This window comes from Sturnira hondurensis, unplaced genomic scaffold (assembly GCF_014824575.4).
Source record: "Sturnira hondurensis isolate 20B ecotype Veracruz unplaced genomic scaffold, ASM1482457v3 Scaffold0008640, whole genome shotgun sequence".
NCBI classification, from domain to species: Eukaryota; Metazoa; Chordata; class Mammalia; order Chiroptera; family Phyllostomidae; genus Sturnira; species Sturnira hondurensis.
In genome coordinates, this window is record NW_028081271.1 from 14,022,482 (window position 1) to 14,048,000 (window position 25,519).

The following is a 25,519-nucleotide window of genomic DNA, read 5'->3' on the forward strand; positions in this document are numbered from 1 at the left end:
TTCCTTACCCTCTCTGAACTTGGGTGAAGTGGGACTAATAATAGTCTCTTGTGTAAAGCTCTTACAAGAGTGTCTGGCACACAGTAAGGGCTTAGTTAGGGTTAGCCTTTTAAGGAGTATTTGAATTTTCAGTGAAGAGAAGGAAGCCTAGGACTGGCCACCCACTGGGCTGTGGGTGTGCAGACCAGGGCCGTCTGCTCATCTCGATAACACCAGGGCTGCAGAGGCAGGAAGGTGCGAGGCCAGAAAGAAGGAACGAGGGGCAGGGAGCAAGGTGAGGGGAGCCCTCAGTGACAGCAGCCCATGCCACCTGGGGACAGTGCTGGGAGAACTCATCCCCAGGGGAAGTCTGCTCACAGCCAGGCTGGACATGCCTTCCAGCAGCAGCAGACTTGCCCCGGACAGGAAGTAGATAAGGAGCAGGAAAGAGCTGAATCCCAGAGAGACCAAGTGGTTCATGCTTGACTCACCCCCTCTCCCTGAACTTTCCACCGCTGCCTTATCTTGCTTTTCTATCAGAGGCAGCCTCAGAGGAAGCGCCAGGTCGCCGGCTCATTCCTCCCTGGGTTTCTGGCTTCTGCTTGCATTCCACCAGCCTCCTTTCTGGGTGGTGGAGTCGCTCACGTTTTGTGCCTTGGGAGGTAATGCTCTGCAGAGCCAGTGGCTGAGCCCCAGGGAATCCCACTGCTCGCCAAGCCAAATCCCCGCTCCTTTTTGCGTTCAGAGTCGAACTAAGGAGCGTCCTACTAAGGCAGTGAGACAGAAGCGTTTGCCCTGGCCTCCCAGAGCAGTTCCAGTCGTCCATCCGTGTTGGTGGGATCGTCCTGCCTTTGGCCGGATGCTGCTGCTGCTGCTGCTGCTGCTGCTGCTGCTGCTGCTGAGGCCAGACTGGCGTGTACTGGGCAGCTTTTGGCAGGACCCATTCTGAAACCAGGGTCAGTCCCCCGAGCCATGGCCCTGCCCAGAATCACTGATCCCGATGTAGACGGCACCCTGACGGCAGGAGCAGCGGGATTGCCTCCCCTGGGTGGCGCACTGTTTTCCAGGTTTCTTCAGCAGGTTCCATTTTGTCCTTTGTAAAGCTCAGCTTCCTGGGCCCTTCGTCTGTGTTCCCTGCCCTCACTGGTGGGAAGGACCCGTCCCTGAGTCTCTGAGTCATGGGCAGGTGCTACCAGTGAGCCCCTTCTCCCTAGCAAGACAGGTCACAGGGGCTTGGGCTTGTGAATTCAAACAGGCTCCACTTGAATGGCTGTCTCTACTACTCTGCTCACTTTGGGATTGTAGGCAAGCTTTTTAAATTTCCCCGAGCTTCAGTTTTCATCTATAAGAAGGAAGAATGAACCTCCTTCATGGGGTTGTTTATTGAGGGAAAGAGTAGAATGCTCGGCACAGTCTAGTAACTGTTAAACGAGCCCTTCCATTCCTGTTTGTCAGAACTTGACCTGGCGTGGCCTGGAGGCTGCTGTGCCTTCCCCGGTAGCTGAAGAAGCACTTAGGGTGCAGGGACCCAAGAGCGACACCCTGTCGAGAGAAAGGCGAGGGCCCGGGCTCCGTGCCTTGTAAAGAACAGAGAGAAGCACCTGGAACCAGGGCAGAACTGGTGGCTGGTGGCCGTCCCCAGGGCCTTAGGCCTCCACTCACAGGAGTAGGCGCCCCGATACTGCTGGACGTATGTGAGTTGTAACTGCTTTGCAAACGAAACCAAGGCTAGAGAGAAACTTTGGAATTATAAAATGTAACCTTTATAAGTAGCAAGTGGACTTCTCCTTGAAGAAAACCAGTTGTGACAGGGGCAAAGAGGAAACTCAGGTCCCAGTGGGGATCATGTTTTATTCAGGATTTGTGCTGCTGGTGGGGAGGCCAGTGCTCGGTGACAGGAGGGGAAAGTAGGGCACCCCGACTTCAAGCCTCATCCATTCTGCCACGGAGTTCTTCTTGCTTCACTGAGCCCGGCTCCTGGGGACCTCTAATGGCTCTTGATGGCAAACATAGTTAAAAATTAACAGACTGACACAATTAAATATGGATGATCGTCAACCACCGTGGACCTGACCTGACACAGCGCGTTATGCGCCTGGGTGCCCTCGTCCCAAGCAAACGTGTGGGGTGTCTGAGCACATTCGTTGCACATGCCTGCCGGGCAGTCAGGGCCTGGCTTGTGCTGAGGACAGGCAGGAAGGGGGTCTAAAAGCCCAGGAGAGAGAACTGTCCCCAGAGACTTGGGTTTATTAAGCCCAACCTTGGCTGGTGTCGGCAGGAGGTGTTCCCAGGCCCAGGACCTCGTGTTCAGGGTGTAGATCTGGTTCCTGCCCGGCACAGCCCTCAGCAGCGCCTGTCGGGACTGGGAGGGTTCGGGAGCTCAGGCTGGGCTGCAGCGTGGCCTTCTCCTGCCAGGCCTCCCCCCACAGAGGTTCGTTGGATAGGATGGCAGCCTTGACTTCCGAGCCAGTTGACATGAGTCTTGACAGTTTGCCCGGACAGTGGCAGCTTGTTGAAGGAAGAGTATGTGGTGGATATTCCCTTACAGAGTGATTGCTAGTGGGCCGTATTTCTTGAAACAAAATTGCTGAAAGTGTTTTCCAGTTTTGGTGAATGCTTTTTTTTTTAGAAATGGGGAGAGTTACTATTTTTTTAAAAACACTGTAGTTAGTGCCTTAAAGAGGTTCATCTCTATTGCATGGGAAACATGAGTCTACTTGGTGAGCGTGGAGTTTCTTGGATGAGGCGCGATGCATCTGGCCGGGCCGCCTCCTTCCCTTGGCTGGGCTGCCTGCAGCAGAGTTTGCTGTGGGACCTGGCAGGCTTTGCTTGGTGACGCTGCTCTACAGCTCCAGTCCTTGGCACTGGAGTGCGTGGGCCAGAGTTTGTTGTGATTGTGTGTGCATGGTGGCTGTTGGGAAAGCCCTGGCAGGACCCTCTTAGAGACAGTGGTAGAAACGGCCCAAGAATATCCCTGCCTTGAAAAGCAGGGGGAGCTGGGCTCTCGGTGTGGTGCTGGGGACACCGGCGCTGTGGTGAAGCAGCTGCATTCGGAACGGGAAGCCAGCCATCACAGCTTCTCACAGATGGGAGGTCCTGGGCCCCCGCTGGTCCGGTGGTCTTCCAGCTCTAAGTAGTGTCCTGTCCAGCAAATGTCACTACTAGATGGGGCCTTCCAGGCCAACATTTCTCAACACCCACAATTATTATTAGCTGTTATGTAATGAAAAGATTCTGTGGTCCGATAAACTTGGAGAACCCAGGGTCCAATCAAGTCAGACAGGTTTCTTTATTGTGGAACTTCTCAGCCTTTAAACAAGCAGCGTGCATCCAGGTCCGCTGGAGGGAGGCTGCGCCCCTCCCAGGCCTGGCAGGCTGCGGGCGTCTCCCCCGGCCTCCTCCTGGCTGTGCTTTCGGAACCCTTATTCGAGGGCAGCATCTCTCAGACTGGAGCACATGCATCATGTTCCCCGGGAGTGGGGAGGGGGCTTGTTAAATGCAGGTGCTCAAGGCCTGGGTGCTGTACCCCAAGAACCAGAGGCCTAGACTTACCCCTTTACTCCACAGGGAAGAAAGTGGCTAAATCCAGGGGTACAGTTATTAATAGCTCCCACAATTGAGCCAGGCACCTAGTAAGGACATCTTGTGGTTCTTTCTAAAGGCAAGTGTGGCAATGGGAGTTGGTGGCTTGAAGGGGGGTGGCGCAGTGCACGTCATTCCGCTGTGAGGGCCGCACACGGGGCTCCTCACAGACCACTGTTGCCGGGCTGGAGTCTTCCCGTCCTTGGCAGCATTGTGGGGAAGTCAAAGTCTGTATTGTAGTCCTCTGGGCCTTTATTAGCTTCCTCCTAGAAGTTATTTTTATGGATAGTTACTACCTTTTCTAGCATTCTACTTTATTTTTGCTTTTGCTCTTCCAACACCCCACGCCGAGTTGGGGGCCTCAGTGTTAGACCATTTCTGAAGTATGGCGGTAGAATCGCAGGCAGTGTGGCTGCGGGGTTGGAATAGGAGTAGCTGTCACTGTTACTAAGTTGTAGCGGACAAGTGTCCCAGGGCCTTCATGTTCCTTATCCCCTGTGGGGTGTCATAGTACTTGTGACCTGCTTAGCAGTCTCCGGCACAGAGGAAATAACCAGTGTCTGTCCGGGGTATAGTTACTGTGTTAGAGGTTCTTTCAGGGACTTCAGAAGCCCCTTGAATCACATGCAGGATTGTGAGTTGAGAGTTGGTACGAGTGTGAGTGCGTGTGCATTTTCCTGAAGACGGATCACTGCCTTACCTGGAAGGTCAGGCACATCGACTGAGTCCCTGCTGAAGTGTCCACAGAGCTGGAGTAAGAGAAGTGGGGGTCTCCCAGTGCTGGTGACGCACCTAAAGCAGCCGCTGCACTCTGGGAGTGGCCACCTGCGGCCAAAACCACAGCAGAACCGGCAGCCCAAGTGGGTGTGAGGGTTAGACCTTCTGCTTTCCCCCAGAGGGCAGCAGCGAGTAGCACAGAACAGTGTGTGCACCTGGGCCAGGCGCCTGAACCCCTTTTGCCCTAGGAGCCCTGCTGCTCTGCCCCTGTGTGAAATGCTGATGAAAGGCTCTGGCTGGGCCTGGGGACACTGCCCTCTGCTGGAAGGTGGGCACAGATGCACCCTCGGAGCTGGAAGAAAAGGCAACCGTGGGTGTCTGGAATGCGATGAGAAGAGTCTGCCCTCTTGACAAGCACAGGGGTTTCTAAGCCTTGAGGCACAAGAGTGATGGGTTTCAGGGCCTGTCTTGACTCCATCACCTCCACATTCTTCCTGAGAAGCAGCCAGCCGGCGACTTCACCTTGGCTCAGCTGAGCACAACTTTTCCTGGACCCCACAGCTCACATCAGCCTGCTTGTCACCCTGGAGGGCCCGCCAGGCCAGGCCAACCGGGGCACTCTGGTGCACGAGCTGCAGGCCCGCGTGTGACTGAGAGTGCGAGGGCTGCGTGGGTGGAAGAGGCTGGAGCACGAGAGGCTGGAGTTGGGTGCGTGGGAGATGAGGGCCTCCTTCTCGCAGTCACCTGCACTGAAACAAGACTCCTGCCATCCACCCTGCGGCTCTGTGTCTCCTCTGAACACCATCATGTCTTGGCATCGTGGGCTCGGCACCCCGGCCCCACACCCAGGCAGCACCAGCCGCCACCACCACTCCCCCCAGCCCTGGTGCACACAGACCCCTCCCCTCCACTGTGTTTAGGTTCCCAGCCCTCCACCTGCCACAGGGCTGTGCCCCGCCCTACCCTTTCCCACGTGTCTCAGGAAGGCAGCTCCGGCTCTGCCCTTTGCTTAGTGAGCAAGTGGATTGAGATGCACAAAGCTATAAACCATGGGTAGGTATGCGTTTTTCCTTATGTCTCTGCCTCCCTCTCCTGCCTTCTGCCCTCTCCCCCCTTCCCCTGGACTCTCCCCGCCCTCTCCTTTCTGGTCCTCCTGCCGCCCACATTTCTCCTCTTTGTTTCTCTTTTGCCCTGCATACGACTCTGAATTCCCCAAGTGACGTGTTTTTTTTAGCCTACCTGCTTGAAAAGCTTCTGGTCCCGTGTCTCTTTAATTCTGCATGTGTTGAAATGACTCTGGCCCTGCCTTAAATGAGCTTCGGTGCCTGCTGGTGGCTCTTGAACACAGCTCTGCCCTCTGATAATCTGGGGGCCACACTCCAGCTGATAACCTAATCTGGTGTGGTCCCTCAGAGGGCCTCAAATGTACCCTGGCCCAGGGGGCTCTCTGAGGTGGACCTGGTGTAGGCAGACAGCCAAAATGCGTCTGTGGCCCTGTGAGGTACATTTCCTGGGAAGGGAGACCAGGCGCCTCTGCCCAGGTTGGGAGAGAGTCCCGAGGGTAGCCCGGCAGCCTAGGAGGAAATGACCACTCTGAGGGGCGGGAGGCACGTCGGGGGCCCTTTCTTAGACAATTTAGGAATCAGATCAGTAGAGCTAGTGATCCTGAGCCCACTGGGCCCTGTGACCGTGGGGGATTATCCTTCGAGATACCCAGGACACAGCTCACTTCCCCGCCTGTAAGATCTGGGAAGATGAGGCGGAAGCCACTGGGATCTGCAGAGTTGCCTTGCAGGCCTCGGGCCCCCTGTACCTCCATTTCCACCAGAATGATGCTTCATCTGCTGGTGAAGGTGGTTTTTTGCTGCAAAGTACGTTTGATTAAGCTGCTGCAGTAGATTTGTCATTCTGCCCAGTGGACAAAGCATCACTCAGTCCATTTGTGTTTGGGGCCGGCCGCCTTCTCTGGCGACCTAGTGGAAGAGATGGGGCTGTGTGTCCCTTTAAGCAGTGAGCAGCACGTGCAGGGTCCCAGACACCACACGGCGCCGAGAAGGCAGACCCTTTTCCTAAAAGAATGGGAAAAGAATCTCTGGTCCTGGCCAGACTGGTGGCACGACCTGGCCTTCCTTATCACAGCGGATCCATGTCTCCACGTGCTGCTTAGGAAACCACTGGGGAGCCTGCCCTGCAGTCTAGGCGGGCTGACTTCAGCCTGGCCACGCTGGTAACTTTGAAATGGAAGGCCACTGGGGCTCCTGGAGGTGGGCGTTCTCCTGACTGCGTGGCCTGGGTTCACGAAGGGCGTGGAGGGGATCTGGGGGCGGCGCCGTGGTGCTTCTCAGCCCTTGAAGCAGAGAACTGGCAGACCTGGTTCACAGCCTTCTCCCCACGTCTCTTTCCAGATGCGCTGGCTCCCTCCCTCCGAGGCCACTTCTCAGGGCTGGAAGTCCCGTCAGTTCTGCTGAATACTCTGTAAGTACTTAGCGTCAGTGACAGCCGTGGCACGTGCCTGGTACATGGGAGTAGACGGGCAGCCAGCAGGCAGCTCTGTCCTCCCTCGGCACCCGCGCCGTCCGCCCTGCCTGTGCCCAGAGATTAGCCCCTGGGGTTGAGCCAGAGGGAGGGGTGCTCCCCTAACTTCACGAACTGAATCCTGGCCTTCCTGCCTCATCAGTCAGCAGTCAGTGTGGGTGTCAGCAGGACCGGCATCAGGGGCTCATTACAGAAGTGTGGTGCCCTTGCTGCCTGCAGCAAACAGCCTTCCTAGAGTTCCAGGCACAGGTCATGTCACTTTACACAGGGGTTTATTGTGGGAGCCTTGGAGTTTCTCGGAATGCACTTCTCAGCACGCACGTATGTATGGTACAGCTTTGGGTAACGTATATAAAATTTCCCGGGGCTGAGAGAAGATGGCACTGCATCAGGAGTTTATCAAAGGGACTTACCTGGGAGGTGTGTCTTAGGTGGTGGCAAGATCATGGATCTCCTGTGCACTGCCTAAAGGTGGCGGGCACTAAAGAGTGACACAGCGCAGGGCAGGATGGATGGTGGCACTGGTGTGACCACCCCAGGTAGAGGGGAGGCACCTCGCATGTTCACCGGGGCCTGTCCAGGAACCAGCGAGCTGTGGGGCCCTGGCAAGGGGGGTGGGGCGGCATGGCGTATCCGATGTGCCCTGTGGGGGTTTATGGGAAGTGGCCCTGGTCTGGCTTGTGGGTCAGCAGAGGGCAGGTCATGGAGCAAACAGTCCCGCCCCCACCGTGCGCACCCTCTGAGCTTTGTAAAATGCACGACGTCTGCCCTGGGGACAGCAGATGGCGTGGCTGTTTCCAGTAGGCTTTCCTGAAAGTGTCTCGTCCTGAGGGAAACAATGGCCTGGATTGGCCAGCTTGTGCCATTTTATTTTAGGCCTAACCTTACTTCAGAGTACTACCAAATGAACATGTTCCCTACAAATGTAGAATTCCTATGAAAATTCCAAGTGCCTTTTTAACTCAGTATCTGGACTGCCTTTTTGTTAAGTACTAAGCACCGTTTCTTTGAAGTGTGAATTTGGGGAGTCTGCCCCAAAGTAACCCTTTTAAATGGCAGGTCAACCTTCTCATGGTCTGTCTTGTTCCCTCACAAAACAGGAAGGAGAGTGAGGTCAGGGCCGAACCAGACCTTTGTCCTGTTAGGGATGCCAAGTTCTAGTGCGCCTGCCTGCGTCCAGGGTGGCGCCACAGTCATGGTCCTTTGCTTGAAAAACTCCCATTCTAAGGTAAAAATACTTCCCAATTAAACCCATGTTCTTCTCCCACATCAATACTGAGCGCCACGTGCCTTCGTTAGATCACTGGAGGCCGTCAGCGCTCTCTCAGGAGGTTCTATGCTGGGGCAGAGCGCTGGCCTCCCGTGGCCTTAGGCCCACGCACGGGGAAAATGCTGGAGAAGCGGCAGCGCTGGGGCCCGCCTGCTCTGGGCCGGCGCCCGTCAGTGATGGGGAGGGCTGTGCCGCGTGGGTTTGCACAGAGTTCTGGGCTGTATGGTCCACAGACTGGTTGCCCCGTTGACCTCAGGTCTCAGTTGGTGGGTCAGGTCACCCTCAGTGCAAGTTCCTAGGTGACTGCTCAAGTTCTTACTACCGTAGGCAGGGGCACTTCTGAGCACTCCAGTCCTGGCGCAGATGCCGTCCTTCCAAACCCTCAGTGGTCCTGGGCCTGCTTTTCCCAGACGTGCTTTGAGGGGTTTTTAATTGACCCTCTTTGACTTCCTATTTCTGAAGGGTAATCAGTGGCTATAAAAGTAAATAAACTCTTAGTTCCTTAAACAAACATGTATTATGTGTTGACTCCGTGCTAGATATTAAAATGTGCAAAACCAGGCCTGTGCCCTAAAGGAGCTTAAATTCCAATAGGCGAGAGTCATGCACACACATTTGGGAGAGAAGGGACAGAGACCACTCAGGATGCTCCTGATGAGCCTGCTGAGGGGGAAGCTCCAGAGTGGGTGTAGCACGTGGGCGTGGCACGCGAGCGCTGACCAGCACGAGCCTATAAGGTGGACCATCAGAGGGGTGGGTGTGCGGGTGGTGCTTAGTCAGACTACAAGCTCTGTCTACCCATCACTGGTTTTGCTGACGATCCTGCCTGGTGGCAGACAACACCAGACAGAATACATGCTAGCGGACTGAAAAATGATCAACTCCCAGGTACTCTGAGGGCAGGAAAGCGCAAGAAGTTTTCAGTCACTTCTCACAGGGAATGGGAGTCACACGGCTTTCCTTTTTGGCCATCCAGAGGTAGTGGCGGTGTGGGTGTTGGCGTTGGGGTGGATGTGGGAGGGGCCCTTTAAGAACTCATGAAAATTCCCTGGTCGTGGACCACGACCACGGCATAGAAATTACAGCAGTAACAGCCTCACCAAATTAGAGAAGGACACAGCAAGAGATAAGGCCAGGACTTGAAGCTGTTTATTCCTGATGCGTAGTTTTGGGTGGCATGGTCAAGGCTCGGGCTGAGCCTGGGGCTTTGGGGACAGAGCTGTCGTCACAGGAGTCCCAGGTGCTGGATGGCTGTCAGGGCACAGTTGGGAGCAGAGCGGGGCCTTCACGCGGGCTCAGACAGGTGTCCTGGCTCCTGCCATCACCCCACCTGCTCCCTAGGAGAGACCCAGGCACCATGCTGTCACGCTGCAGCGTGCCCAGAAAGGAGGTGGGTCTCAGCACTGGTTTGCCATTCCCCTTGTCCACGACACACATTCACTGACCGTCGACGGTGTGTTAGGTGCTGTTCTGGGTGCTGACAAGACAGCAGCAGCAGATAAGACCCTTGCCTTATAGTGAGCTGACTGTAATGGGAGGGTGCGGGCGAAGCAAGGGCAGAGGGCAGGTGTGGGCTGGCAGGCTCTTGGTTTTACCCGGTGGAGCAGCGGGGTCAGGCTCAGCCTGACCCTTCGAACAGAGACCTGAGGTTCTCCCAGATTTATATGGGGTTCCACGTCAGAACAGACCTCACTTGAGTCAAGTTTAGAGAATAATTTCACTTCACCAATCCTCTTCTCCTGGCTCACCCTTAGCTAAATCAAAGTAAACAGGCTTGGAGTACAGTGGGCTTAAGTTAGGTGAGGCCTCACGGAGCGCTGGCAGAGAACAGAGCGCCCAGGCAGCCCGTGCAGTGCAGCCCTGCGTGCTGACCAGCCCTTCCCTGAGAGGTTTCTCCATTTCCCCCGCGAGGAGCCTGGTTCTGTTTCCCTGGAGCCTTGGGGTCTGTTAAACTTCCCTTGTGAGTTACAGAGGAGGGACAGGCCTGAGACCCTGCCCCTTGCCAGTGACCGGTGGGTGCCCCTCCCAGCCACTACCAAGTCCTCCAGGCTTCGTAAAAGAACACGTCTGCCAGCCACACGTGCATGAACTCATCTCACACCAAGAGGTTATGACAGCCTAACGCGGTCAGAGCTGTGATGTTGCCACTGTTGCCCGTTCGCTGTTCTCTGCGAGTCCCGCTGGGAGGTCTTTGAGGTCCCTGAGGGTATATACGTGCACCAGGAGAGTCGCCTGGGCCCTAGGAAGAGTTCGGTGAGGGCAGCCATAGTTAAGTCCGGGCCTCCAGTCCCAGTGGAGCCTGGAGAGCGGTCGCAGATCAGGGCCACCTACAGCAGCCTGGACCCCGACCCTGCACTTTCCATCCCCTCCTATCCCCCTAGGCCGACAGAGGGAGTTCCGAGGGCTCTCCGTAAAGCCAGACGTGAACGCATCCTGACTTCCCTCCCGAGTTGTGCGCTCTTTGGGGAGTAATCTCCCCGGGCCTCTGGAGAATAGACCCTGGCCTGTGTGGTCCCTCTGCCCACCAGCTGGGCGCAGGTGTGTGGACACATGTCATTGATATAAAAAGTGGGCAGAGCACAGCTGGGTGGTAAAACCCAGCACTCTGGGACCTGGTGACAGCTAGGGTTCCTGGACGCTTTTGTTCATCAGTCCGAGGCCACGCTGAGAGCACGCCTCCGCCTAGCTTACAGAGTAGGCACCTACTGATGCAGCTGTGGTCTGGCAGCCCCAGGAGGGCCCCCTGGTCTGCTGCTGCCACCTGGAGGTGCTCCCTCCCCAGTCCTTCCCCCTCTCCCTCCCTCCTGTGTCTTGGCAAGTTTAGAAAGGGTAGGAGAAGTTCAGTAAGTTAGTAAGCTTTGATTGTGAAGATGCGTATTTGCCTGTCCTGAGACAACCCTACTGTAACTAAGAGACTAGAGTCACATTGACTCACCTTTAATGTTTCTGTAGTGAAATTGTGGGGAAAACTTTTTCCCCCTTAATTCTGAGAGCTGCCCCAGGAAGGTGGTCTTTCCTTCAGCCTCACGCAGAACCCCACAGGTGGGTTTCAGCTGAACCCCGAGTGCCACGAGGCCGCCTTCTGGAGGGCCAGCTTCCTGTGCCGGGAAACTGGTGAGACCTTTATGGGGAATTCAGAGGTTCGCCGCAGTACATTGTGCACTCCCGCTCACAGAGCCCCCGTGCCACAGGCAGCCTGTCTGTGAGAAGAGCGGTGCCGGCCAGGGCTGGAAGCGAGGACTGTTAGAGGGGAGTAGGGCCAATGGCGTCCAGTGCTGGCCGTTGGGCTTCCTTCCTCAACACCAGGAATTCTCATGAACACCTGCTGGCTCCCAGACAGCCATGCCTGCAGGGAGAGTATTAAAAGACTTATTTGCTGGGTCTCTGCACCTTCCTGTTTCAAAATTCGCAGACCCTAGAGAACAGAAGAACATGTTCACAAATGTTTCCTTTGGGGTTTTTGTTTTCCAGTAGGTGCTTGGAGTACAGCTGAGCTCCGAGGTGCCTGTGACACCAGGGATCTCCTAGAGACCTGGTTTTGTGGCCTTGGGCTGCCCGGTTGTTACTCTGGCTGAAGAAGATGCTGGAGTGGTTAGGTCTCGGGCTGACCTTCCCTTTGGGGTGCTCTGGTGCTGTGGCTTTCTCAGCAGGGCTTTGGTCAGTCCTGGGGACCCAGCCCCTGGGGAAGGCAGCAGCTGGTGCTGCCGCTCTGCCACCAGGCGGTTTCCATCTTCATACTCTGAAGTGTGTGGAGACGTCCCCTGAGACGTCTCAAACGTGGACTGTTTTCCAGACGCCCTTCCCCCACCTCTGTGATGGAGGATGGTGTTCGCCTGTCACAGTCCACCGGCTGGAGAGCCTCCCTTCATTCGTTCCCGCACATCCTAAGCTGGCTGTCCTGGCTGTGAGCTTTTCATGCCACGGATACAGGTTCATTCTGAAGTGGCGCTTGTGTTCAGCTCAATAGCAGACTCGGTCCCTTTGGATTTGACTCTCAAGCTGGTCTTAAAGGTCCAGGGAACCCTAGCTACAGACCAGGCTAGGGGTGGAGACTGCTGCACGCTGCTAATGGGCACGATTAACTGGTGATCTCTCTCCACCCCAGGTTCCAGGTGTGTGATGGTGGCTGCAATCTGTCTTGTGGGTATTAATGCAATCTTCAGTGGTGGCTACTGTTCTGGAGCTGTTCCACAAAACTGGAGCATGCCGGTGAGTTCCAAAGCCAGAGGCGGAACAGGCCCTATGAAGCAGTGGGTCCTAGGGTCGGTTCAGGACCACCACCCAGAATCGCCTGGGAAACGCAGGTCCCAGCGGGTGGGGCTCAGCAGTCTGGGAGATACACCTGTCCTGCTAGGTGCTCTGAGTTGAGACATGCTGGCGTGGAGGCTCAGGGTAGGGATTGGTTCTTCATCTTCTCTTCCAACCACGGGCTGCTTAGGGAAGGCCATCTCAGGGTAGCAACTGAGAGTTTTGCAAACTCTCAGAGCGTGGAACCCCAGTACTTGGTTGTCAGCACAGCTGTCCCAGGCTGGGCCGTGAACATCTGCTCGTCCTACAGCGTCAGCGAATGAGCTGTTCCACCTAAGGTACTTAAGCACTTCGTTGGGCAGTCTTGCAGATGTGGGATGTATATTCCTCCTGACGTGCCAATCCAGTTACACTGAAGGTAATGCAGCTCTTCCTTTGACCCAAGGCCATTTTTATGAGCCTCTTTTAAAAATACCAAATATAGTTTGGTTCTCAAATTTAATTCGTTCTGGGAGCCTCTTTGAGAAGTGATTTGTTCAAAGACTGGTCATACAGGTACCAGCATGAAAGGGCTGTCAGGGTGAGAACTGAAGTTGGTTTAGCAACCCACATGTTTGCCGTGAACAGCTGGTCCAAAACCAGACTGAGGTGGGAGACGGTCCAGGACCGAGATTGACTGTAGAGTGACTGCCCTTGGCCGTCCGTGGCTGAACGATACAGGGTTCTCACAGAATTCCTCCGGATGCTGGGCTCTCCCAGCGGGTGATCCTTTTGGTGACTTGTCTGTGTTTTCAGTCAACACCAGGTGCCACTTCTCAGCTCTTTGCTTTAAAACTACACTCACTGCTAGAAATAGACAACATAGCATTCCCAAGAGGCGACCTGCCTGTCGGGCAGCATGTTCAGGGGTTTCCAGTCTCTTGGGAGAGCTTGGCCTAGAACAGCAGGAGTGCCGGGGGCAGGCTGACCGTGGTTAGGTCTCAGCCCAAATAAGGTGGCAAATTTCATCCCTATGAGAGAGGCCTCAAGAAAAGATGAGTCAGCAAATGGGCAAGATTCCTGCTAAGGACAGAGGTGCTTGAGAACAGAAACACTCAGCGCCTGTCCAGAAGCACACGTACTCGGTTGGCACTGGGCTCTGCAGCCCGCCTCCCTTGCCTGGACGGACAGGAAGCTAGCAACCTGCACTCGGGGTCTTTTTCCCCACTGACATCTGTTTCTCACACAAACCAAACTTATCAGCATGTGAAGGGTTTTCCACATCACGTAGGGCAGTAGTGTTATTATCCTACTAATTCCCCCTGATCTATTAAGGGATTTAGTATCTAATAGATACTGCCCGATTATTAGGTTTTCCTTCTGTCAGTTTTTAATAATAATGCCCATGATATTATCGTATTTTTTCTTACTGGTATTATCACTTAGTAAAGCCTTTTTAAAAGGCAAGATACTGTTCTTCCCCCTTCTCTGTGGATACTTGAAGACCAGTTAAAAGCCACCTATACAATATGTGTGGAAACTGGTTAGAACAGTGACTTTTAAGTGCAGTAAGTGGACGCAAACATCAGTAGTTCGGGTCATGTGCAGATGAGCCCAGTCAGGAAGCAGCAGGGGAGCACGCGGTGACTTTAGGCAGACAACAGAAAGGCCGGTGATGGGGATGAAGTGGAGGAGAACTGGGTGAGTGGTGAGCTGAGTGTCAAGTTGCAAATAGGACTGAAAGCAGGGCGTGTGCCTTTGGCACTAGCCAGGTCTGGGGAGGGCTCACTTGGTCCTGGGCCATCCAGGGCCTCCAAGAATGAGTTTGGTGGAAGCTTTCCTCTTCCGAAAGCTGAAGTAAGGACATTGCTGAAGGCCTGCCCTTGGGGAAGAGAGCTAGGGCTGGGCAGCTTACAGGTTACTGTGGCAGGGGACTGTGTCTAGAATCAGGAAGGAATTTCTAACTATGGGAACTGTTCTCTAGAGATTGTGAACCTTTTAAAATGTTAACTAGTCTTTTGTATTACAAGTTAATACCAGCATTTGATTTTTTAAATTTTTTTAAATATATATTTTATTGATTATACCATTACAGTTGTTCTATTCCCCCCTTCATTCCCCTCCACCTGCACACTCCCTCCCCCATCATTCTCCCCCCCTTAGTTTACAACCACGTGTCTCAAGTTCTTTAGATTCTCTATTTCCCCCACTATTCTCACCCTCTCCCCTATCTATTTTCTACTTACCATCTATGCTATTTTCTGTGCTTTCTCCCCCCTTCTCCTCCTCCCACTCCCCTGTTGCTAACCCTCCATGTGTTCTTCGTTTCTATGGTTCCACTCCTGATCTAGCTGTCCTCTTGGTTTGCTTTTGTTTTAGGTGTGGTTGTTAATAACTGTGAGTTTGCTGTCCTTTCACTGTTCATATTTTTCATCTTCTTTTTCTTAGATAAGTCCCTTTAGCATTTCATATAATAAGGGCTTGGTGATGATGAACTCCTTGAACTTGACCTTATCTGAGAAGCACTTTATCTGTCCTTCCATTCTCAATGAAAGCTTTGCTGGATAAAGCAATCTTGGCTGTAGGTCTTTGGATTTCATGACTTGGAATACTTCTTTCCAGCCCTTTCTTGCCTGTAAGGTCTCTTTGGAGAAATCAGCTGACAGTCTGGTAGGAACTCCTTTGTAGGTAACTGTTTTTCTCTTGCTGCTTCTAGGGTTCTCTCCTTCATTTTAACCTTGACTAATGCAACTATGATGTGCCTTGGTGTGTTCCTTCTTGGGTCCACCATCTTTGGGACTCTCTGAGCTTCCTGACTTCCTGAAGTCTATTTCCTTTGCCAGATTGGGAAAGTTCTCCTTCACTATTTGTTGAAATAAGTTTTTAATTTCTTGCTCTTCCTCTCTGGCACCCCTATGATTCAGATGTTGGGATATTTAAGGATGTCCTGGAGGTTCCTAAGCCTCTCATTTCTTTTAAATTTTTGTTTCTTCATTCTGTTCCAGTCTAATGTTTTTTTCCTTCCCATCACTGTTGGTTCCCTGTAGATTTTTCTTTATTTCACATAATACAACCTTCATTGCTGCCTGGGTCTCTTTTTTTTTTTTTTTGCTGTTGAAGTTGAAGTACCCAGTGAGTTCCTGGAGCATCTTGATTACCAGTGCTTTGAACTGTGTATCTGATAGGTTGTCTATCTCCTCATCACTTAGTTGTATTTTTTCTGGAGCTTTTAACTATTCTTTCATTTGGGTTTTTTTTGGGGGGGGGTCTTGGTGCACCTGTTTACATAGTAAGGGGTAGAGCCTTAGGTGTTCACCAGGGTGGGGCAATCATGTCACTGCCTTGCAGCACTGTGTGGGGGGGAGGGTCTGAGAGAGAAGAGTGTTCAGGTTGCTGTGCTCTCTGCCAGTTTTCAGTCACTTCCCCTGCTACCCACCAGCAAATTGGGCCCTTCTGGTGCTAATTCCAGGTGGAAGGGTTTGTATGTTCTAGAACCCTGTGGGTCTCTCCAACAAGTTCTCCTGTGAGGCTGGGAGTTCTCCCATGGCCTCAAGCCCCACAGGTGTTTTCAGTCAGGGGTTTGAGGCTTTATTTCCTCGCACTGGAACCCTGGGTTGTGAATCTGTCTCGCTCACCAGTTGTTCCTCTCCGTTTTTCTGCACGTGAATGTGGGACCACCCGCTCTGTCAGCTGCTGCCTCGCCCTGAGTCCTCTCTGCCTGTCTCCACCCTTCCTACCGGTCTGGATGAATATTTCTTTTTTAAGTCCTTTGTCAGACTTCCATACAGTTTGACTGTCAGTTCTATTTTTTAAATTTGCTGTTGTCCTTTTGGTTGTGCGAGGAGGCACACTGTGTCTACCTACGCCTCCATCTTGGCTGGAAGTGTCTGAACTTAAACCACTCATATGTTGTCCCATGTTTATTGGGAGTTGGGTGGAGGGAGACTTCTTTGTAAAAATGAATGTTAGAGAAACTCTGGAGGGAAAATCATTAGTAAATAAGTAAAGATGGCCCCTGCCTTATGGTGGCTTGACTTTACGATGGCATAAAAGCAATACACATTCAGTAGAAACCTTACTTCAGTCTGAATATTGGTCTTTTCCTACACTAGCAGTATGTGGTACAGTCCTCTCTCATGGTGCTGGGCAGTGAGCCACACTATCATGAGGGGAACCAGCCAATACTCTGCAGTGTACTTGGTTGACAGCATTCTCTGGACATTGGGTTTTAGTGTGCGTGAGATATTGCAAACTTTATTGTAATTTTTATTTTCAGTTATGGTTGACATATATTAGTTTCAGGTGTAGCTATAGAGATGGGGAAGTTAGGTTCGCATTTGTATGTGACTTTTTTCTTGTATCAGTTTATTGAATTGTTTTCCATAGAAAGTGTAAACCTTCCTTTGCCCACCCCTAGTCTAGTACCCATCGGACACCACAGTCACCATCTAGTGACTCAATTCCCTATGCTCTACTACTTTACATTCCCATGACTATTTGGTAACTGCCAGTTTGTTCTTGATCCCTTCAATCAACCCCCACCCCACCTCAGCAGCCATCAATTTGCTCTCTGTATGGTTGTGGAATTTTCTTTAAATTCCACATGTAAGTGAAATCATATGGTATTTGTGTTGCTCTTATTTCACTCAGCATAATACTCTATGCTCACCCATTATGTCACAAATGGTAAGATTTCATCCTTTGTGGCTGAGTGATTTTACACTGTGTGTACACAGCACATCTCTTTATCCGTTTATCTGTTGGTGGGATCTTAGGCTGCTTCCATATCTTGGCTATTTTAAATAATGCTGTAATGAACACAGGGTGCATACTTTTCAAATTAGTGGTTTGTATTTCTGTAGGTAAATACCTGTAAGTGCAATTCCTGGGTTGTAGGGTAGTTCTAGTTTTCCACAGTGGCTGCACCTGCACCAGTCTGCATTCCCACCAACAGTGAACGAGGGTTCCTCCACATCCTCTCCAGCACTTCTTTGCTGATTGGACAGTGAGAGCCATTCTAACAGGTGCGAGGTAGCATCTCATTGTGGTTTTAATGTGCAATTCTCTGATGATTAATGATGTTGAGCATCTCTGCATGTCTATTAGCTATCCACATGGCTTCTTTGGAGAAGTGTATTCATGTCCTTTGCCATTTTTTAATTGGACTGTTTGGGTTTCTTGGTGTTAAGTTATACAAGTTCTTTATATTTTGGATACTAATCCCTTCTCGGTGTCTCATTGGCAAATATCTTATTCCATTCAGGAAGTTGTCCTTTCGTTTTGTTGTTGGTTACCTATGCTGTGTGGAAATTTTTGTTCAGTGTAGTCCCATGCATTTTTCTCTCATCCAAGAGGATATGTCCAAAAACATATTACTTAGATGTCAAGAATTTAGTGCCTATGTTTTCTTCTAGGAGTGTTATGGTTTGAGGTCTTAAGTCTTTAATTCACTTTATTATAAAATAGGCTTTGTGTTAGGTTTTGCCCAACTGCGCTGTAATGTAAATCTTTGAGCACGTTTAAAGTAAGCTAATCGAAGATGTTCTGTATCAGATGCATTTTGGACTAACGGAATTTTCCATGGGTTTATTGGCACGGAACCCCATCCTAAATTGAGAAGCTTCTGTGTGTGTAGATGGATTGGGGGGAGGTCGTGTTTCCTGACTGCTGTGAGCAGGCTCACAAGGCTCCATCCTCCTGCGTCAAACAGTGGGAGAGCTGAGGGTGGGCAAATGGGCCCCACCCCCAGCCCACACCTGGCTGTATCCGAGTTCCGCGGGCTACATGATGATCTTTTTGAGCAAAGACAACTGAAACGAGATGTTTTAGAATTGTATAATGTTCTTAAAATATCAGGGAACATTGTCTGTTATCTTAAAATTGGAACAGTTGGGACTTACCGCTGATGGATTTTCAGTTTCTTCCCTTGTCTGGCCCATCACACACAGGTTGTAGATGACCCCCTTTCAGGAAAGGTTCTGTGAGGAGAAACTGCTCCCTAAACAGAGCCTGACCCTCTCCTCCCATGGTGCTCTGTGTTCTCAGATGTCTTTGCATTCTGTTTAAAATGTTCTTGTTAGTACATTCCAAGGCTTGAACTCCATTCCTAGTGAAACCTTTTCCTTGTTTACAGGGACTGAAATAGCCACATTTTGACCTTCTGTTCAGTCTGGGAATATCTATGGCCATGGGGACACATTCTTTTCCCATGTGAGACTTAGTTGCACAGCAGTTATGGAAAAGCTCAGGAAACTAGAGACTCCCAACACCCACCCTTTCCCTCCTCCCGTCTCGATTTTTCACTTTAAAAAATCAGCCATTCTTCTACCCAGGAGTCCAGGAAGAAGGGGGCAGAACTCGGAGGTCATGCAGGCCAGAGGCACCTTCCCATTCTCCCTGTGTCAGCTTCCTGTAGAAGACACCCAGCAGAGGTGCTCGGGGCGCCACTGGGCCCATAGCCAGAGCCCACCCTGGGTCCCCAGGCACCTCTCCTGTCTCAGCCCTGGGCATGAGTGAGTTTCAGTGCCACATCCCGTTAGCTGTCCATTGTCCCTGTTTCATTTGCCACACAGTCCAAGTGACTCTCCTGGGGTAGAGGGAAGAAACAGTTTTAAGAAAAGAATCCAAGACGATCCTGTGAGAAAGCCCGATAAGTGGCCTGGGCAGTGAGAGCTCCCGGAGGAGAGTTCCTGAAGAAAGTGGGCAGGCTGAAGGGATCAGGAACAGCTGGAGGAAGTGAGTTTGGAAAAATAATAAGGTTTGTGGGGGTGGGATTAGAACAGAAGAATGGAGAATGACCAAGTTTTGCAGGAGCCTTGAGGACTGTGTTAGGGATTTGGGTCTGGGGGAGGGGGTTGCTGTAGGAATCAGTCATCTTGCTGCCCGAAGCAAAATGGATGAAGACACTTGTCAGAAACACTAGGTGAGGCAAACCCGTAGTAGTGATGTCAGGAACTGGTGGAAGGATCCAAGAGCGCAGGGGCTGGGTACAGGAACAGAGACACACAGGGAAAGGGGTCAGGAGCTGTGTTAAGGTTTGCTAAAGTCTGAGGTTAGACATGTTGCCTTTAAGATCATGGCAGAAATGTCCAGGATTGGCTGTGGAACCAGGAGGAGGTCAGGACTAGTAACGTGCATTTGCTCAAAGATGGTTGTGAGCTCTCCAGAGAAGAAAGCAACAGGCCAGCCAGGCCCCTTACCATGCACAGCCAAGGGCTGGAGGAGATGGCAGGGACTTCATCTAGCCTGTAGGAAGGAGATGATCGTGTGTGGCTGATGTTCCTGCCTCTTTAGCCCCTGAAAGCAGTATGGCAGCTTTGGTTTCAGACCGCTGCTCTCAGTGCCTGGGAACCACATCCAGTTTCGGCTGCTTTCCTAAGGTGGCCCTCTCCAAGCTGGTGCTCTGTAGGAGGCCGTTGGCAAGTCCCCTCCAGTTCCCAGAGTCTAAGGGGCAGCCAAGTGCTGTCCCCTGTGAATTGTTCCCAAGTATGAACAGCTTCAGTGACTGCTGTTCCTCAGAAATGGTTTCCTGGCATCCACACACACAGCCAGTCTGAGATGACGTGGAAGGTGTCATTCCAGGCCTGACAAGCCAAGAACGTGGGGGAAGGAAACTGGCTTCACATCCACTTTCGTTAAGCTGGCTTTCTTCCTTGGCTGATGGGTGGTGACTGGGCAGTGGAGTTCGGGGCCTTACCTCTTCACACTTGAAGGGAGGATCCTCCAGTTACAAGCAGATCAGACATTTGTGGGGATGCGAGATAAGTCAGCTACTACAGCCCCAAAGGTGATGCCTGGCCTCATCAGCCCCCTGCAGCCAGGGATCCCTAACCCCGGCCCGGGCACTCTGTCCTCCCAGGGCCACTCCATACGCCTGGATAGTGGGAGTCCAGCGCCGCCTCCCCTACCGGGGAGAAATCAGAGCATAGTAGAAGAGACCTAAGTTTCAAGAGGGTTCATGCGGACCCTGCTCACAAAGAATGCATCACAGGACACGTAACCTACACCAAAGACGGGTACGCGCAGGCCCTCATCCAGCTCTGGTGAGCGAGGGTTGGTTCCTCCCTTGTGCTGGGTATCAAGGCTGGCAGAAGAGTCAGAAAGTGAGGCCCCTTGGCGTTCCCTTCCTCCTGTCTCAGAAAATCCTGTTGAAGGGGCGCAATGGAGAGGTGGGGTCGGAGGGGCCACTGAGGTATCACACTGGGGCTGGGACGGGGCCAGAGGTCCGCCCCATCAGGCACTGTTTATTCCCAGTGTGGGGGGGAGTCTTTTCTAAAATCATGCCATTCTCTATGTTTGAGTATTCACCAAAATGTTTCCGATTTCGGGTTTCACTACTAATAAGTTTAACTTAGGACAATAATATGGGTTTCAAGTAATAATGCTATTTTCTAGCCTCTTCCCATTCACAAATAAGCATTTCCCTGTACAAAATTCTAGTATATATGCTGTTTTATTGCAGCATATACCTCTTCTACAACCACAAATTTGTGAGTCTGGTATGTTAGTAAAATGATGGCAAGAAAACAAGGGGCCTGGAGAGAGAAAAGTGAACTGTGTGACAGAATGCATGCAGTAACAGGGGTCCCAGTGCAGCCGGCCTGTACAAAGGGGCGCAATGGAGCTAAGCAAACCCGGGGAGGAGGGACTCTGCCGGTGGCAGTCAAAAACCCTCTGATTATTCCAAAGGCCCTTTTTTCTACCACCGTGCACAAATGGGGGCATTTCTTTGCAACTGCAGGGAAAGGAGGTGTTGAAAAGTTTCTGGTAAGAAGAGATGAATGAAAATTAAGGATTACCTTAGGTAAGACCAATAGTCTGGTGTGGTCTTTATTGGCGAGTCAGTAAACGCAGTCCACGGTGGCGCGCACACACACGCTTTCGCAGGGAGTCACCAAAAACTTCCCAGGCGAGTTTCTAAAGCATGAGTTCTACTAGCAGGGGTCTCCAGGCACAGCCCCGCAGGCAAGAGGAATCACTGCACGACGCACTTACTGTGAAGTCTGCTTCCCTCACACGTCTCTCTCTCTTTCAGGCTTGAAAAAACCTTGCCCAGTTTTGATCCCTTCAAGACTTTGCCACAGCCTCTATCACACATCTGGTTTTTTTCCCCCCGAAGAAAATATAATAAAAATGTTTTACTCTTTTACACTGTATAATTGTAAGAAATAGTGTGTTATTTGTGAATGCATGATCTGACATACATTTCTGTACAGTTTGGAGATATGTTCAAACAAAACATAAAAGATGTCAACAATAAAACCAAGAGTGAGTATTTTTATACCAAACATTTAAGTATAACAGGATGGATGTGATCTTACACTGGGTTGGATCTTACACAATTTTCGTGCTTGGCTTTTGAATGCCTGTACTTAAAAATATCTGTTTTCCCTCTAAAATAAGCTGCATGTTGGAGGCATGTTTTTAAATTCAAAAATTTCCAGAACATATTGTGAATGTATAGAACTCTGTGCCTGGCCCGAGTCCAGGGTGAGTTGGAAACATAGTGTTCAATGCCCCAGAACAGCTGTGCCAACTGCAGTCAGTACTAGGTGTGCACTGGTGGTGTGAGTAGGACGCCCCTGCAAGACCACCAAAACCCCCGGGGGTTTTACCTTGGTGACACGTTCACGGCTGGGCACAGAAGCCCCTCTTTGGTACAGGTTCTGGATCAGAGTGTGCCCTCAGAAAACCCTGGCCACTCCACAGGTGACAAGCTGTTGGTAATACCAGTGTATTACCAACCCCCAGTGAAGGTGCAGAGCCTGTCTCACTGAAAAGGGGAAACCTTAGGGGCTTTGGGAGGCCAGCACTGTCTCAGGCCAGAGCTGAGTGTGCTCTACTTACATGGCTGCAGCGGCAGCTCCTGTCTCCCCAGTGATTCTGCAAAACATCAGCTGAGTGGTGTTCCCAAGTCTTGGCTGTGTGTTCACTGGGACACTGCCACCATGGAGAGCTGGTGCCGTCGGTGGGCATGTGGGAGGAGTACTGTGCGGCCTGCCTCAAGGCTTCTTCAGAACCACGACGTCAGTCTCGCACTGTAAGCTGACACATTTCCAGAGTCTGATAGCTCAGTCTCCCCTCTTTTTATAGAAGAGCCATGTGTAAAAATATATATTGACCTAATATATATATTAAGTCAACTACTGATACAGGTAAATGTGATCAAGATCTTTCTTAACTGATCTCAAGTGCTAAACACTTCAGCATTTTCATGATTATATGGTCCATTTTGGGTTCATTTCATTATTTTCCATAAGAAATGATGACCTTGAAAGGCTTCTTTGACAGAAAACAAGGGGAGCCAGGGCAGAGGGGCTCTCCCCCTCATAGAAACAAGGCAAAGGGCCCTCACAGCAGCACGGGGACGGTCCGTTCACACCGGGCTCTTGGTGAAACTTCTATACTGTTGTTTTTAAGGAAAACAGCAACTTCCACAAAGTCTATTATGCTTTTATAAATTGTTTAATGGTACTTTTCTATTGTCATTTTTAAAAATAAAGTGCTTATTCCAGCTGTCATACCACTGTTGGGCAAATTCTTTTTGCACGATCAACCAAGAGCAAACCACACTGCAGACCAGGGGCCAGCAGATTTCTCTACCATTTTCAGGCCTCAACAGAGCTAAGCAGTGGCCCTTGAGGTACGGACAGAGAGGCTAAAGGAAGAGACAGGGCTGGGAGAGCCAGAGAATGACCTCCACAAATGCTCTATGGTGGGGAATCGGTGAGCAACGTGGATGCCGTAGGCCATGGCCCTCCCTGGAGCCTTCCTGACCTGGCAGGAGGACCGCAGAGTAGAACCACATACCTCTTCTGCTGACTGCACATCCACCTCAGCCTACAAAGCTTAGCTCCAGATTATCTGAAATCTATAATCACTTACGTTTTCCAGTTAAGTGACAAGTCAAATCCTAATAGCCAAGGTGATAAAAGCATTTCTCATATACACTCTCACCAACCCCTCTTCCCCAAGGGGGAGGAAGGAGGGAAACCACAGTGCTCAGTTCCAAGTAATGGCAACCACCACAGACAGCTGCTATTAGTCTTGCTGGGCAGTGACACTGGCTTGGTGGTTTGGATCTCCTGTCCCTTTCGCAGAGGAGACCACCACCAAGAGCAGGTCCCCGTCACAGCCTTCCAGTAGCTGGGAGCCAGCTCTCGGCTTTTTGCAGTCCTGCCTAGGCTGAGGGCCACACCCATCATGGCTCCATGACAGATTTGACCTTGACAATGGAGCTTTGCACTCTGACCTTCCTACTCAGAGGCACCAGAGGTCGGCCAGACAGCCTAGGAACTGAGGGTATTACCCCCTGGAGATTCACTGCCTCTCCTGTCTACCTCGGGCCACCCTCACCCCAGTCACTTCCATAGGCTTTTTCACAAGGGGCCTTGGGACAGCTGGGTGAGTGCTCCAATCACCACCACGGTGATGGCCATTAGTGATGTGCAAGTGACAAGTCTGGGTGCTGCTTATGGACTCCACACATGTTCCCGCTGCACCCAGACACCAGCTCCATTACAGTCAGAAACTGCCTTTTCTGTCAACTACTGAACAGGAAGAGTGCCTTAGAATTGGGAATTTGCTACAAGAAAAAGCAGGTTTGTTCCTTCTTGCTTACTTTCATAATGTCCTGGTGTGTGGGCTCCACCAAGATGGTAACTAAGCCATCTTTTTCTTTCATTATGAAGCAAACCCTCTATTGGGAGGGGAAGACATGCCCTTGTGTACGTAAGACTAATGTACACAAAACTGGCACCTAACATTAAATGCTAGGCCTATACCTTCCACCTCTAACAAAAGTACACGTTAAAGGAACTTGGAAAGTGAAAGAATGCCAATGCCTCATATCTAGGCTTCAAACTCACTAGACCCAATGTTTGCATATAATATATGTTGGACCTACTTTTTATGGGACCAGCATGTAATTCCTATTCTCATCTCTGAGGCTTCCTGAACCCCAGCACCCCACAGCATCTTCGGGTCCTGAGTTGTGCGGCATAAGGAACATTCCTGAATATCATATCTCAGCACATAGGAATTCCTGTGTGGGGGGCCACAGAAACCAACCAGGCATTTTGAAGTGCTTTGAGTGAGCATGCTCAGTGCCGGGTATGTGTGCACATTTCTGGCTGCATTCCCTACCACTGGGTGACCACCCGCTGGTGACAAGAGCCCCCTTACGGCTGCAAGACTGCTGGCACACAGCTGCTCTTACTCTGGGACTGGTAGCCCACTCTACCACACCCCACATGGTGTCAAACAATTTTACAGCATTCTTAGAAGGCAAGAGAATATTACTGTTACCTGAAATACCAGTCCTCAAAACACACTAAAAATAAGAACTGGGATACTGAAAACCACATGCAATCAGCCAGTCTAATATGGAAGGCCCCCAAATTGGGGAAAACAGCAAACTACCACCTGCCGCTGCTGCAGAACCTCCCTGATAGACCGAAAGGGCACTAACTCCTCTAAACTGACCTGGCTCTAACATTCCCAAGCCCCCAAAGATGCAAACATGCCATGAAAATGGTTTCATCCCCTGTACCACCCTCGGTCACACCCCGCACTCTATTTTACCAGTACTTCAGAGTGTCCACCACACTGATCCTGCTTTATAAAGCAGACGAAGAAAGGTCCTGTTCCTACAAACTGTGCCCATAAGTAAAGATCAGTGAAGCCTTCCACACTCCACTGCTCACACCCATCTCACGTAAAACTCAAGTGAAATTCTAACCACGCCACTTAAAGCTAAATTATCAATAAATACTTCAGAGGCTTAAATTCAACCCTAACTTGTCTTCTGAGCAAAAAAGACACCTAAATTGAATGAGAAATGATGCTCAAAATATTTACCTGGACAAAAGAGCTTTGCCCCCCAAACCAGAAGGCAGGGTTTGGGTGTGAGCAGCTCAGCAAGAAAGTTCACATTCTTAAAATAGTCAACTGTAAGATAAGGTAGTTCTTGGGTGTTTCTGCAGCGGGTCCTGCCAAACCCAGGCTATGGCTGACCCAGCCCTCTCCTGCTAGTAGTGCCCTTCCGCGTTTTCACTTACCTGAAGGTGAGTTTGGAGTGAATGTCCTTTTAAGTACAACCCCTGCAAAATTCTGCATGGCTGAAATTCACTGGCTTCTTTTACAGAGTCTTGAAACCCCATGGTTTCCGTCACAGGAATGTGTTGGCCCACCTCCAAACCAGGGGCGTTG

The 25,519-nt window shown here is 51.3% G+C and overlaps 1 protein-coding gene across 8 annotated transcripts in view; it reads left to right on the top strand.

Annotated features, from left to right (window-relative positions):
• The window catches only part of RBPMS (RNA binding protein, mRNA processing factor), a 164,168-nt gene extending 141,387 nt beyond the window's left edge, over positions 1–22,781 (top strand). For 2 of the 8 annotated variants that reach the window (XM_037055300.1, XM_037055303.1), the window contains exons 7-9: positions 5,261–5,331; positions 6,684–6,753; positions 12,189–12,285. In XM_037055300.1, the coding sequence (XP_036911195.1) occupies positions 5,261–5,331; positions 6,684–6,753; positions 12,189–12,203 (156 nt within the window). In that variant the 3' untranslated portion in view covers positions 12,204–12,285. Of the gene's footprint in view, positions 1–5,198; positions 5,332–6,683; positions 6,754–12,188; positions 12,290–21,344 lie in introns of those variants that run through there. The other 6 variants (XM_037055301.1, XM_037055307.1, XM_037055309.1 and 3 more) reach the window with 6 other exon arrangements.
• The last annotated feature ends 2,738 nt before the right edge of the window (positions 22,782–25,519 follow it).